Source organism: Chaetodon trifascialis, chromosome 17 (genome assembly GCF_039877785.1).
Source record: "Chaetodon trifascialis isolate fChaTrf1 chromosome 17, fChaTrf1.hap1, whole genome shotgun sequence".
NCBI classification, from domain to species: domain Eukaryota; kingdom Metazoa; phylum Chordata; class Actinopteri; order Chaetodontiformes; family Chaetodontidae; genus Chaetodon; species Chaetodon trifascialis.
This window is the reverse complement of record NC_092072.1, coordinates 4,035,111-4,048,624: the sequence shown is the minus strand read 5'-3', so window position 1 is coordinate 4,048,624 and position 13,514 is coordinate 4,035,111. Positions and strand designations below refer to the sequence as shown.

Below are 13,514 nucleotides of genomic sequence, written 5' to 3'. Positions count from 1 at the left end.
CAGTGATGTACTCACAGTTTCACGACTGTGGCTCTAAGTTGCTTGATTTGAAGGCTCGTTTTCTAGCCGAGCATCTCGTCTGCTTTGGCTGAGCGATACGTTCACTTTCACAACTGACATTTCCAGCATTTATAAGGTGACGAAGGAGAGCAGGAGTCCAGGAATATTCCTCTGGATGTTTGACGTAATCACATTTCCAACAAATTAACACATCTGGCCTCCTTTGACAGAAAAAGAGCGTGCGTGTGGATCATGAATAAAAAGGAGCCTAAATGTGCGATTGATCTTACCCATGTTTCTATGGATGTGTGAACAGGTCGTGGAACTCCTTTTGAAGAGGAGCCTTTCACTCTTTTACCAGACAAAACTCTCCAGAACAGGAAACGAATGGATGGAAACAAGACGTGGTGGTTACTCACAGTCCAGCCTGAATAAACGTGATTCATGTAAGGGGCAAACCAAAGCACCTCCAGCCTCAGCACTGATGACTTTCTCTAATCTACCTGCCGCTTAAGCAGTTACATTAACAACACCTGGATGTTTAGTTTCCAAACTCGACTCCAGCAAAGTTTGGATGCTGCGTAAAACATAAATAAATACAGAATGCAGTCATTCATAAACAAACTGTGTTTATCCTTCATCCAATCATGTGTTCACAAAGCGGTGAACCTCTCTTCATCCTCGCCTGTGAGCGACTGAGCCTTTCCAGGATGCCCCTTTCATACCCAATTATGACACTATCACCTGTTACCAATGAGCCTGTTTACCTGTGGAATGATCCAAACAGGTGTTTTTGAAACGTGTTGCTGCATCAGATTCACAGATATTTACAGAATTTGAGCACATTCTGATTTATTCATCGTTCACACAGCGTCCCAACCTTTGTGGACTCGGGCTGAATCGGTAAAACAATGTGGCTGGAGGATTTAGGAAGCTGTCCGTCCCTGCATCCACTCTGCTGTCCTGAGTAGAATAAAGTTTCCTTTACCCTGGTGACGTGCTCGGGGCCAGCTGTGGTCTTGGTCAGGCAGTGTACAGGTCACCCCTTTCCAACAGGGATGCAAAAACGCCGAAGAATATAAAAAAATAATCTGAAGTGGAAAATAAGAAAACTCTAGAGATAAAATTTGTGATCACATGATGCGTTCAGTTAGTCAAATAAATAAACACAAATATAAAGAAGAAAAGGGGAAAAAAAGCTGATTAAAAAAAGGTTATATTACAGAGGACCAGCCCCCACTATTGAACCTTCACATACCACCCGAGCAGCAGCGAAACTCTGTCTGTGTGTGTGTGCGGGTGCGTGCGTGTGTGTGCGTGTGTGTAACAATCTCCTGCTGTAGTTTCAAACCTGGCAGCTAAAGAACTATTGTTTGTTTGTTCAATGCATTTACTGTACAAAAACAGATCATCTAAGAGGAGAGCAAGCAGCATGGAGGAAAGCGAGTGTGTGTGTGCGTGTGTGTGTGGGTGTGACTTAGCCTACTTTCAGGGACACAGTTTTGACTAAAGACCAGTTAACAGGGGACGGCTTGACCAACTGGAGACAAAAGCTACGTCCCCAGTTAGGGAAAAGCTGATTTTCGGTCAGGGTTCAGGAAAGTCTATTGAATGTCCCCAAAGGTGACTTAAGTAAAGGTTGGTGTGTGTGTGTGTGTGTGTGTGTGTGTGTGTGTGTGTGTGTGTGTGTGTGTGTGTGTGTCTGAGGTAAGGGTGAGGCTGGCAGGCAGGCAGGCAGGCAGGTGAGAGGCTGCTTCAGATGCTGTTAAGAGATCCTGGTACTGAACTGTGTTGAGAAGAGTCTGAACCAGGACCATCTGAGGGACAGAAGAGCAGAGGAAGGAACAGTGAGTGGAAAAGACTGTCCACAACATCAACAGAGGACGAGTGGACGGACGGTCTCAGCTCATCGCTACGATTGGGGAACATACATGTACAAGTACTTAATTCTCTTAGACTCTCTCATCAAATTAGTCCTTGACAAACATTCATTTCCTGTCCAACGCTGCCATCTTGTGTCAAAAAACACTCATTACTCTGGTTTCAGCAACAACAGACACTAACGTGATTACAGATCTGCCAACATGTTTTGGACATTATTCTGTCTTTAAGTTAAATAAATCTATACCAGTATTTCATGGCTCATAATCTGCTGTATATATCATCTTCCGTGTAATTACAGGACGGACGTGTAAGGATGGATAAGACTATCATCCATTTATTTCATGCAGCTCATCAAACAGTGTTTCACATGGCAGAAATAAAATAAAATGAACATTTAAAATGATTTTTCATTCTGTATTCCAACCCAGAATCATCCTCCACGACCATCAGAGCCAGATACTAGCTTTTTGTCACAATGTGTCACCAGTTAGACATAAATAAATAGTAAAAAATAATACAACACTGACGTAAATAAAACAAAAGAGCACAAATTTTGCTTTCACTCACAAGCTAATTAAAAGTGAGTACATAATAACAAAGGCAGTTTTTTCAGCTGCCACACAAACCATGAAATTAACATTACAGTGAAACTCTAATAACTGACTTAAGAGTTTCCTACCGTGGGCGGAAGCAGCTGTATGAGAGCGAGCGTGAGGAGGAATGAGGGTTGAGTTCAGCTGGGGCTGGATTGACAACTCTGCAGAAAATAAAGGAGGGAGTTTTCATTTAACGATGAGTCACACATCGAGAGAACGGCGTCACGCAACAATAGGATAGTGTACGCTGCACTGCGCCTCCTCTGAGGCCGCAGCGGTGCTCCACAGCAAACCCAGAAACACCAAACGATTGTATTCACTGAACAGATGGTGACGAATCCGTCGGGCATAACTTCCACATAACTTTCTAATTATTACGTCATCTGGTCAGACCCAACAGATCGCTGTGACGCTGTGCTAAAAGTCAAACCCTGACGCTAACTGTGCTCCGCTCCGGACGCACCTGTGGGGCTGAAGTTGAAGAGCATGGGCAGTTCTCGGCCGCTGGGCAGTCGTGTGTTGGGCTGGCGCAGCTCGTCGAAGAAGGCGTGTGAACAGGCCTCTAGCGGGGAGAAGCGAGAGGCCGGCGTGTACTCCAGCAGCCGGGAGCAGAGAGTGATGGCTTCTGGAGGGGTGCGAGGTTTAAACACCTGAGGAGCAAGAGGAGGTTGCAGAGAAGATGCAGCCGAAGGAAGTAAATTGGTTAAACTGTACAACTGTCTGAGTATTCATCACCTGCTGCAGACTAACATGACACTCTGATGTTCAGTTTACACCCAGTCCTCTATTTTACTAAACGTGTGATAAACATAGAAAGAAAGGAAACACAAAGAAAACGCCTGGAACTGTCAGTTCAAAGCCCTCGCAGACCTGTTCTGCATTTAAAAAAGCAGTTATCCGCTTTGTAGTAAATGCTGAAGGGCCACTTCTCTGGGTTTTCCGTTGTTTCTGTACTCTTAAGGACTCAGGGTTAACCGACTTTCAGAAGGAGGACACTGAAGCACTTCAGCTGGCAGATTTAAATAGACTGTGTGGGCAACAGCAGGTCCACAGGTATTCTCTTCTTTTGTTCTGGCTGGTTTAGCGGCACTTTTCAGAACAAATACCTTCCCAGATTAATGCTTTGGGGATGTAGATAGAAATTTAAAGTGCTTCCAGAGGTCCTTCATGTAAAGATATACAAAACTAACAATAAAACTCACAAGCAAAAGCTGATCATTTTTACAGATTTACAGACATTTGGATTAATTCCACATGACAGCACAGGCCGAGTGCGCTCGCTGACCGCCCTGCTGGGGGTCTTTGTCCTCAGGTATTTGCTCACCTTGGTCCATGGATGAGCTTTGATCTGAGGGAACTTGAACTCTGTGTAGTTTGGGTTCATCTCTCGGATTTGTTCCCTTGTTGGGGTTCCCAGCACCTGAAAATAGATGAAGAGGAGTCTGAGCGGAGTTCTGCAGGTGTGTCAATACAGAATAATGTGTGAGCATAAAGCAAGCTAATACACACACACACACACACACACACACACACACACACAGATACCTGGCACACACACTCACCTTGATAATCTCTACTAGCTGGTCCACTCCGCTGTCCCCGGGGAATATGGGCTGTCCGAGCAGCAGCTCGGCCAGCACGCAGCCTGCTGACCAGATGTCAATGTTTGCCGTGTAGTCTGTGGCACCAAAAATGAGCTCAGGGGCGCGATAATACCGTGAGCAGATATACGACACGTTGGGTTCACCGCGGACCAGCTGCTTGGCGCTGGGGAAACACAAGAGATCAAATTAAACGATAGCAGATTGCAGCGAAGAAAGACGGCTCTGAGGGGCTGGTCAGGGGCAAAAACATCAGCTACTGTGGGGGAATGGTTATCAAGAGGTGAGGGCTTTGTTTACTCCTCTCACAACAAACCACAGATATTTTTAACCTCAGGGATCGACTTTGGCCAGTGTTAAGAGGCAGGTCAAAGTCTGCCACATTGAGTGGAGTCCTGTGATACCACTGGGCTGTTTGAAATGGTTCGTTCACACCTTTATGTCACAGCAGTGTGACATAAGATGAATATCCCATTGAAGAAGAGATAAAGATCAGCTTAATTCCCTTCATTTTGCACACAGAAGCTCGATTGTGCCGTCGTTAAATCCTTCATGTCTGTGCGGGACAAATCCATCTGTTCATGCAGCTCACCTGCCAAAGTCACACAGCTTGAGGATGGCAGTTTCTGGGTCGACGAGCAGGTTTTGAGGCTTGATGTCTCTGTGACACACACCCTGGGAATGGATATAAGCCAGACTGCGAAACAACTGGTACATGTACACCTGAGGAGGGCACAACAAAAGAACAACACAAGAAAAGGAAGCAAAGAAAAGACGACATGGTTATGAAATAAGGATCATCCCGACCATCCTGAATAATTAGACAACACAGGAACGCATTGACGGGAAACTCACCTTCACATATATGATGGGAATGATGCTCTTGGCCTTGTTAAAATGCCTGGCAACCCTGTAGACCGTCTCAGGGACAAAGTCCAGCACCAGGTTGAGATACACTTCATCTTTCTGTGCAGCACGGGGCAGAGAGGGAGAAATCACTGTGATAGAAATATGGTTTAACACAAGTTTACGAGCCCTGCTCACTGCTACAGGTAGCCAGAGGTTTGACAGTGTGAAGGCGTTATGTTGATGCATGAAGCGGCTGATGATTTACACGTCTGTTTTTTTCTGTTCAAAACAAACAGAATCCTGCTTCCAATAATTTACTTCTGCAACATCAAACTCAGAAGTGTTTCTATATTCGTCAGTCCAAGAAAGGGACTGCTTCCCTTTTCTCAGAGTTGGTGTAATTCTGTTTACGCTGCAGCAGAGTGATCTTATCCTTTACGTGCACGCACCATTTCCCCTGTTTTACTGTAATCACCTGAAACTACAGCACTGTGAGAAGAGTGTGTGTGAATACGGTGACTTAGCAAAAGTTTAACTGACCAGAATCGACTTTTCTGCAAGAAGACATGAGGGAAGAAAAGAAGAAGAGTTGTACCTTCTCGCCACTGGAGTAGAAGAAGTAGCGTAGCCTGACAATGTTGCAGTGATCCAGCTTCCTCATGATCTGTAGTTCCCGATTCTGCAAAGACGAAAAACACGACAAAACAAACCAAGCGTGAGCACGAACAAAACACATGGGAGGCAAAGCCTGACCCCTAAAACAGCTACAGCCCTACCTTGAACCTCTTGTCCTGCAGAACCTTCTTAATGGCCACCATCTCTTGGCTGTCGATGAGGCGAGCTTGGTACACCACACCAAACGACCCATTGCCAATCACCTGCAAGGATTTCACGGAAGAGGAAAGAGTGAGCTGGACGGAAGACATCGATGATGGTCCATCAGGGGAGTTATGAGGGTTACTGTAGTTTCAGGCTGCTGATATAACAATATGAGCCTGTCTGTCAGCCCATTTACAACAACAGAGGGCTAACATGGAGTCACACAACTTTAAATAACTTCTCCCACAACTTTACATTTTATGTTGAGAAAGGTTCATGTTAAATCCACCTTTTGGTTTACCTGAGTGACTGTGTAGATGTCACACCAGATTATGTTGAAAAAAATCATCATTTTTCAAGGAGCACGTTCATATTCAAGCAAATTCTAATGTGGACGGTTAAGCATTTCCAAACTTTCAAGGCTTCGTATCAGCCCTGTAGAGAAAGTACTCATCAAAAATTAATTTGCAGATTGATAACTAAGATATGAATTAGCTGCAGACTGAGTGTATGCAGGCATTAAACTACACAAGCCGTTAAAAATGATTAAATTGTGTCGAAACTTTGTTCTGTCGTCCCAAATTATGACCAAAATCTCTATTATGTACACTGATAGATGACTTCTGATAGATCAGTTTAATTATTTAGAAACTGTTATATTACAGCAAATACATTTCAATTAAGTCTCACCTGACACTTTTATAAGCTGCAGCTGCAGTAGAAGTTGGAGAAGTGACAATATTTCCGATAAGACTTTGAGATAAAAACTGTGATAACTGTACGTTTGCACACTGTTACAGAGGCATTAAGTAATCTTAGAAATGATAAGAGGAAGCCACCAGAAGGAGCTGCAAAGGTAACAACACGTCTCTGGCTCGACACAACCTCAGCTCCATCCATGTGATTTCGTTAGCCTGGGACTGACACAATTATGTCACATTTTCAAAGAGACAAAGGCAGGAAAGTAGGCTATAAAGAGAGCCCTGGAAGCCGCACATCTCAGCACCTGGCAAAGTCATTACAGAGCCACAGGCATTGATCAACAGCCATATCAGCTTCAGCCAGATACGTGGCAGTCATTACGTTCAACGTGGTGAGTCAAGTCTCAGCTGCGGCAGCACACGAGGTCACTGAGTTTTACTTCTACATACAAGGACAGAGCTCCACGTGAGGACACCGCTCGGTCTCGGTTCACTTCCTCGCTTACCTTGATGTCAGTGTAAGAGACTTCCTGTGGGCGGTCGGGTCCCTGACCCGGTGTGGCCACAACCGTCGTCACCTTCCCGCTGTCTCCTAGGAAACAAGCAGGAGTGGGGTCAATGTGAGGTGAGGGGATATAAGAGTACGGCGTGGTGATTCAGCCTCTGTAACAGGGTAAGAACAGGGGTATCAAAGCCTCGCTTTCAGCAGAACCCAGTAGTTATGAGTCATAGCATGGAATCTGTTAATTGCTTTATTGTGATTGTTATAAAAGGATTAAAATGGACTGTGATCCCTGTGGCTCCTTTCTACTGGAGGAAATGATACGAAGCCACTTCACAGCGTCCCTAAAACGCACCACTGACGGTCAAGCTGGGACACTCGCTGCAGCCAGCCTGAACATCTGGGCCGTCTCTCCGCTGGCCGTTTGAGTATCGAGGTTAATGACAGCCTAGTGAATGGATGTCAACTTTAAGAGGCCTCCAAAGACAAAGAAAGAAATGGCAGAGTTCATATTGAAGACACTCGGACTAATTAAACTGGGAATGAACCCAAAAATAGGCCAGCCACTTTGTCTGTCCTGATGAACTGTTTTAAGTGATAACAGGCTTCCATACGAGGATTCTTCTACGACGTGTTGTCACATACAAGCAAGCACACATCAGGTAACATCCTGCCGTGTGAAGCTTTGAATCGTTTACTTTTACCTCACAGACAGAAGCAGGAAATGCCATGAGAGCTTTCATAAGTTGTAGAAAACTTCTTGTGGTGCTTTGATAAACCTTCAAAACGGACTTTGTGGTTCATACGTGATCGTCTCAAGTGCGGTCAAAACGTCTGTGGTGCGATAAAACCAAAGGAGCTCAGTGTGCAGTCATTGTCTCTCGCAAACAGGACACTGACATTGCTAGTGGTTAGACTTCTGTGCTGCAGAGGTGTCCCTGAATCAAGACTTCAAACTGATGCATTGACTCAGCGGGGAGGGACGAGCTTGGTATTACTAATTTGTCATATCCGTCTTATCTAAAGATATCTTTCATTTCTATAAAACACTCAGCGTTATCACTGATGTCTTTTCTTCAATACAAATACAGATATGAGCAGTACTGTAATCCAAGCCCAGTTCAGCTCACGTTATCAAGCTGTAATGCTTCTGTTCCTCATCTGTGGTGTGAAACCATCACATTTCCAAGCAGTCAGAGAAAGCTACAGCGTGTGTCCTGCTCAAAGCACCGCAGAGCGCCTCACCTGCCGGCCGGCCGACAGGTGAACGGTCACTCACGCTGGGTGGTGGCAGCAGAGGAGGCTGCACCAGGGTCTGATTCAAAGGTAGTTAAAACAGCAGCAGAGCGTCAGGACAGCAAACAGGAACAAGCTGAGCATTTCCAGAACCACTCTCTACTATTTCTGTGGGAGGATTACTTTGACATTTACAAAACAAATGAATTTGACTAACTGCAAGTGGACTCTGGGTCCTTTAGGAGACGGCCTGCTGTGTACACTGTCCAGCTCATGCTGTCGTCTCACAACACCCAGAGCAAAGGCAGTAATCAGAGGCGCTTCAACAGCACACACAGGCTGCTGACGACCTGTTAGCACAATCACACTGATGAACATCTTTGTGTACCTCTGCTCCAAATCCCCACAGCAACATTATGCTTCACCCTTGTAAAATGTCATAACCTTTCCAGCCTGAAAGCAACACTTGGGTGATTTTTAATCAGCTGACGTTTGTTTTCCGGAGCCTTCTGGGCCAACTTGGACGCCCGGGGGGGCAAAAGGTTTAAGGTGCAGACTGTGAAAGAGAAACATCGCTGGTTCATGTCGCCTCCGCTGTCTGCTCTCCAACTTAAGAAGGCGTTTTAAAAAAAAAGTTAAACTCTAATGCTGTGATAAATGTGAAAAACATTCAAAACGCTTTTGTTCACTCTCTGGCTGGAGGATTTGTTAAACATTACTCATCAGAGGAAGGGAGCTTTCTGAGGATCATGCAGCAGCCTCTGTTCGCCCAGCTGTGCACTGTTCTTCCTAGCCTTGGGGTCAGCTCCAGTTTAATGCTGTTAGAGCCACTATTACTCATGTGCATGGTAATCTGTTCAACTAGTCTGAGCATCTTTACACCACAAGAAAGATGTGAAACGCTCTCTTTCTTCAGTAATTTTAAATGGCTATTTCTGCTCGTTAAACACATGAAAAATATCTGTACACAGACGAGAACAGGCTGCAGCATAGCTAAGGCTAATTACTGACCAGCGATTAAAACGGACGTGCTGAAAGAAGCTAAAGTTTCAGTTTATGTGTAAGCACAGAGAGCAGATGGAGTCATGAACAGAAGAAACGGTGGGAATTAGAAGAGCATAAAAGCTTTTTTTTTTGCTGTTCAAAGATGAAATCTGAAAGGGTTCAAAGCATCAAAGTGCAAGAATTGAAAGAAGTGTCAGCTGAAGAGAGAGAGGAGTTGAAATGTCAGTTGACCTGTAAGAGATGAAAGCATGAAAATTTGCGTTAAGCGAAGTTTTTCTGCTCAACCAGCCACCTCACAAATCAATTACTACAGACGTATTTGTGTAATTTCATTACGCAGTCTGAAAAGAAGCTCTGCATCCCTTTATTTACAGCCAGCTGATGGAAATTTCACTTTCCTCTTTGTTTGCCATGTAGCTGTCATTGTGCTGTATCACTGTCACATTGACCATGTCCACATACTTAAAGCTTTGTTTACCACACAAGACAATGCACTTATTGATATGACCCTCGCACAGCCAGAACTACATGTCCTGGTGTTCTTGAACCACGTCCATGTCCATGTCCACGTTCACGCACACACAGCAAATTGTGTTCAGCCACAAAAGTGTGGTGGTCATCCAATAGACGTGCTGCTGATATCTGTTACAGCTGAAACAGTGAGGCCTGCAGAGTGACCGGGTCACTGGGTTCTTTAACCCAATGACTGGGTTCACCCTCTAGTTAGTAAATGAACACACACACACAGACACACACACCTCCAGGTTAAAAGTAGGCCAGCTGGTTAAAGGATACTTCCATGCCAACTGTGTGTGTTGCTCCTCCTCTTACATGTTTCTTGCTGATGTGTCAAGTGAGTGCAGCTGAAGACATCAGGGCTCTTTTCCTGCTGCCATTCATTTTTCACTGCATGAAAAACAACGTCCACGGGCTTGAAACTTCCCCGAGGTCAATAATCTATCATAATAAAGACACTGCCTCGCTCCGTCAGTGTGTCCGTTTTATCATTGTGTCTGAGTTGAGTGTTTTCATATCAGCGGCGCGCTGTGTTACACTCCACTTCCTGTCATTCACCTGACATTCGCTGAAGGAAACTCAAGTCTCCGGGAGGAAACAATCCCTGAAAACAACAATTTTTCAAACCTTGTCACAACCATTTCGATGCATTTGCTGTCTTTAAACTCAAACAGGAATATGAAATATGAGAATTTATACAAACCCTTCTCATTAATGCATTAGCCGGCAGATTTGATGTCCTGTCTTCACACACACACACGCGCGCACACGCACACACACACGAGACACTGTACTTACATAAACTCCACTTCTTAAAGCAAAGTAGCTTCAAGAGAATTAAGTTTACCTTATTAATATGCAGTTTAATGCAGCAAGATCTTCCTAAATCTAACCAGGCCATCTACTTTATCGGGAGAACCGCTGGTGTAAGTGTGAGCTTTCTATCAAATATCTATTGTTGAGTGTTAGTGTGCTCATGTGAGAGTCTACCACAACAACACGATTAACACCATGTCCACTTCCACTGGATAATGGTTATGTCGTTCGGTAAACAGTGAGCTGGTTTACAGAAAATTCACACAAAGCCATTAAAGAAACAAAAGCAGTCCTGTGATATCGTCCTCCTCGTGTTGGTCACATGATTTTGAACTATCTCTGTAGTGTTTCCCAAACGGATAATCATGATTGATCACACGGTTGCTGCTCTGTTAAAGGGAAAATCCGCCCTGAAATAATGTTTTCTCTATATTGTTTTCGAGCTCGACTGAATTTGTGAATATGAGCATTTCTCTCTGAGCTGTGAGGAGACAGACGATGGGGATGATGTCATCCACAGACGAATCCTGGAGCTGCTCCACAGACAGTGAATAATGGAACAAGTGCTTGGACACTGTCACAGCAGCAATGGTAATTACACTGGGATGTGGGGAAGCTTTCTGATTTGTGGCAGTGAGCCCTGCTTTCAGATCCCCTCGGTAACAATATCTTGGTTGTAATATATCAACAATATAGAAAAACTCTATATGAACACACCAAGTCACTGTTTGTGCAGCGACTCCAGAGGTGTCACCTGAAGGCATCATCAAGGAGGTGATGCTGCGGTAGAAAAATGGCATAAAATGTCATAAAATCAGAGGAAAATGGTCAATCATCACACTGAAACTGCTGACTGTCATTTTTGTACACCACCATCTCTTATTTTCCTTAACTGACAAGACATGTCAGGGCATGTCAGTTTCTCCTTGGACATTTGCAGCTAATACTGTGGATATACTAAATCTGCCCACTGCTGCCAACTACTTCCACAAGTAAGCATGTGGGAAACAAACCTATCAGCCACTCTGGCCACATAAGGTGGCCGATCATTATTCTGGCCTTCATGTTTAGGTTCTCGATGTGTAGCTAGAAACAAAAAGAAATGCACAGTTCACCTTCAGACTAGAAGTATGAAAACACCACATTCTGAAGTAAAAGACTGGACTCACAGTTTGAGGGGTATTAAATGGAAACTTTGAACATTCTGCCATCAAATACCTTCCACTGTTGTCCATAATGACATATCACCGGTTGGTCCAAGTATAATTTCAACAGTAATTCAAAATGTCAAATCACATCAGTCTCTCTCCCAAATATCTGGCTAACTGGGTTAATCCTGCCTCTTGAAATAGCCTCTGGGACTCCCAAACCTGACAACATGTCCATCAATCATCCAGAAAAGTATCTTTACCAGCTGCAGGCAACATTTTGGGCTTTCGGGGCCTACGGCTGCTCTGCTCTGCTGCTGCTGCTGCTGCTGAGGGGGAGCGAGAAAACAGGGGTCACACTGTATGAACTGGAGATGACCTCCCATTCCTGCTCTAATATCAAAGACACACGCCACTGCCTGCTAATGGATGACTAGGTTTGGATTCGCACGTGCACGCGCGTGCGCACACACACAGACACTCTCACACACATCTCTGCTTACACCTGTCACGACGGTGATGAAGGGGCATACGATAACTCCATGTCAGACACAGGTAACCTACTCCTTGGCATCCCAGCACACAGCCCCTCTCATGAGCTGGATGTGCATCGCTTGCAACCTCCAGGCGTCGGCCACCTGCTGCTAAGCCTTTGCCCCACAGGTGACCTTGGTGAAAAGGCAACTTTCCGTCCTGACCCTTCTCCAGGAGAGCCAGACTGATAGCCAATGAGACACCCTCAATGACATCCAAGAAAAGAACCGTGAATGCAGCACTCCAGCTTAGGTATTTGAGTCTAGCTTGGCCACAAAGAACAGGAGAGCCCGTTTGGCTGCTCACTCACAGTGACCACAGTGTACTCAAACACATCCTCATCTTTCAAGTTAACGTTAGTAAATCAGATCGCTCGTGAATTTACCTGACGTTACACTGGGTTCAAGTGATGACCAGCCAGCTGTTTAGTTTAGCACCAGTGAGGCTATAGTAAAACACATCCATCGGCCGGACGGGGAACAAGTGACATACAAAACAAGTGGCTAACGTTAGCAGTCAAGCTAGTTAGCGCGCTAGCAAGTTAGTCACCACTACAGGGCACCAATAACGACTTTCTTCTTGATTGTGGCACATAACACTGGCGTGTAGTTTTGAGGTAAAGCACTACCTACTAAAAAACCTACTAAAATTAGTAGGATAAATTGGTAATTAGAGCTTACTGGCAAGCTTGAGGTTCGAGCATCCCGACGAGCTGCTGCCGGAGGCCTGCGGGACCCCGGACTTTCCTGTGCTGCTCCCCACGGCAGCGGCTGATCCGGTGGACGCAGCGGCGGTTCCTGGCACACCTGGCGGCTCAGCAAACGAGCTGGTCCTGGGCCGCCCGCTGCCGCTCATATCTCTGTGCAGGGGTCAGGGTTGTTTTTTCACTATTTTCAGCCAAGCGACTATTAATTATGAATACCCGGCAGCGAATAATCGTGGAAAGACACACCAAGAAATACCGCTCCCGTTGCCGCCGGCTGTCTGGGCTGATAGCTGTTGCTAGACACCTAGAAACAGACCGCTCGCAATGCCACCTGGGAGATGAAGTTCGAAGAAGCTGTTGCTCAGGTTTGCTGCCCAGGCTTTCACAAACGAAAACAACTACAGATTTAAAATTACTTAACGGTGGATGTAGGCCAAAGAAGGAGCAACAGTCACAGTGTATATAACCATAAAATTAAAGGCCAAGTATGTTTGTATTCAGTTCAAAAGATCAGAAGATTCACTAAATTTACTCTGTTAGTGTCAAGTTGACCACCACCTTATTCTAACTGCTCAGAGGTTCTTTTTACATTACAGATTAG

The 13,514-nt window shown here is 45.0% G+C and overlaps 1 protein-coding gene across 1 annotated transcript; it reads right to left on the bottom strand.

Annotated features, from left to right (window-relative positions):
- Nucleotides 1-290: 290 nt before the first annotated feature.
- gsk3aa (glycogen synthase kinase 3 alpha a) lies at nucleotides 291-13,239 on the bottom strand. The gene is made up of 11 exons (XM_070984097.1): nucleotides 12,888-13,239; nucleotides 6,957-7,042; nucleotides 5,707-5,808; nucleotides 5,526-5,609; nucleotides 4,937-5,047; nucleotides 4,674-4,804; nucleotides 4,043-4,247; nucleotides 3,805-3,900; nucleotides 2,944-3,130; nucleotides 2,564-2,641; nucleotides 291-1,817 (listed from the first exon to the last, which is right to left on the bottom strand). Exons 1-11 carry the CDS (start codon nucleotides 13,060-13,062, stop codon nucleotides 1,756-1,758), a joined length of 1,317 nt encoding a protein of 438 aa, XP_070840198.1. The 5' UTR covers nucleotides 13,063-13,239; the 3' UTR covers nucleotides 291-1,755.
- Nucleotides 13,240-13,514: the final 275 nt, after the last annotated feature.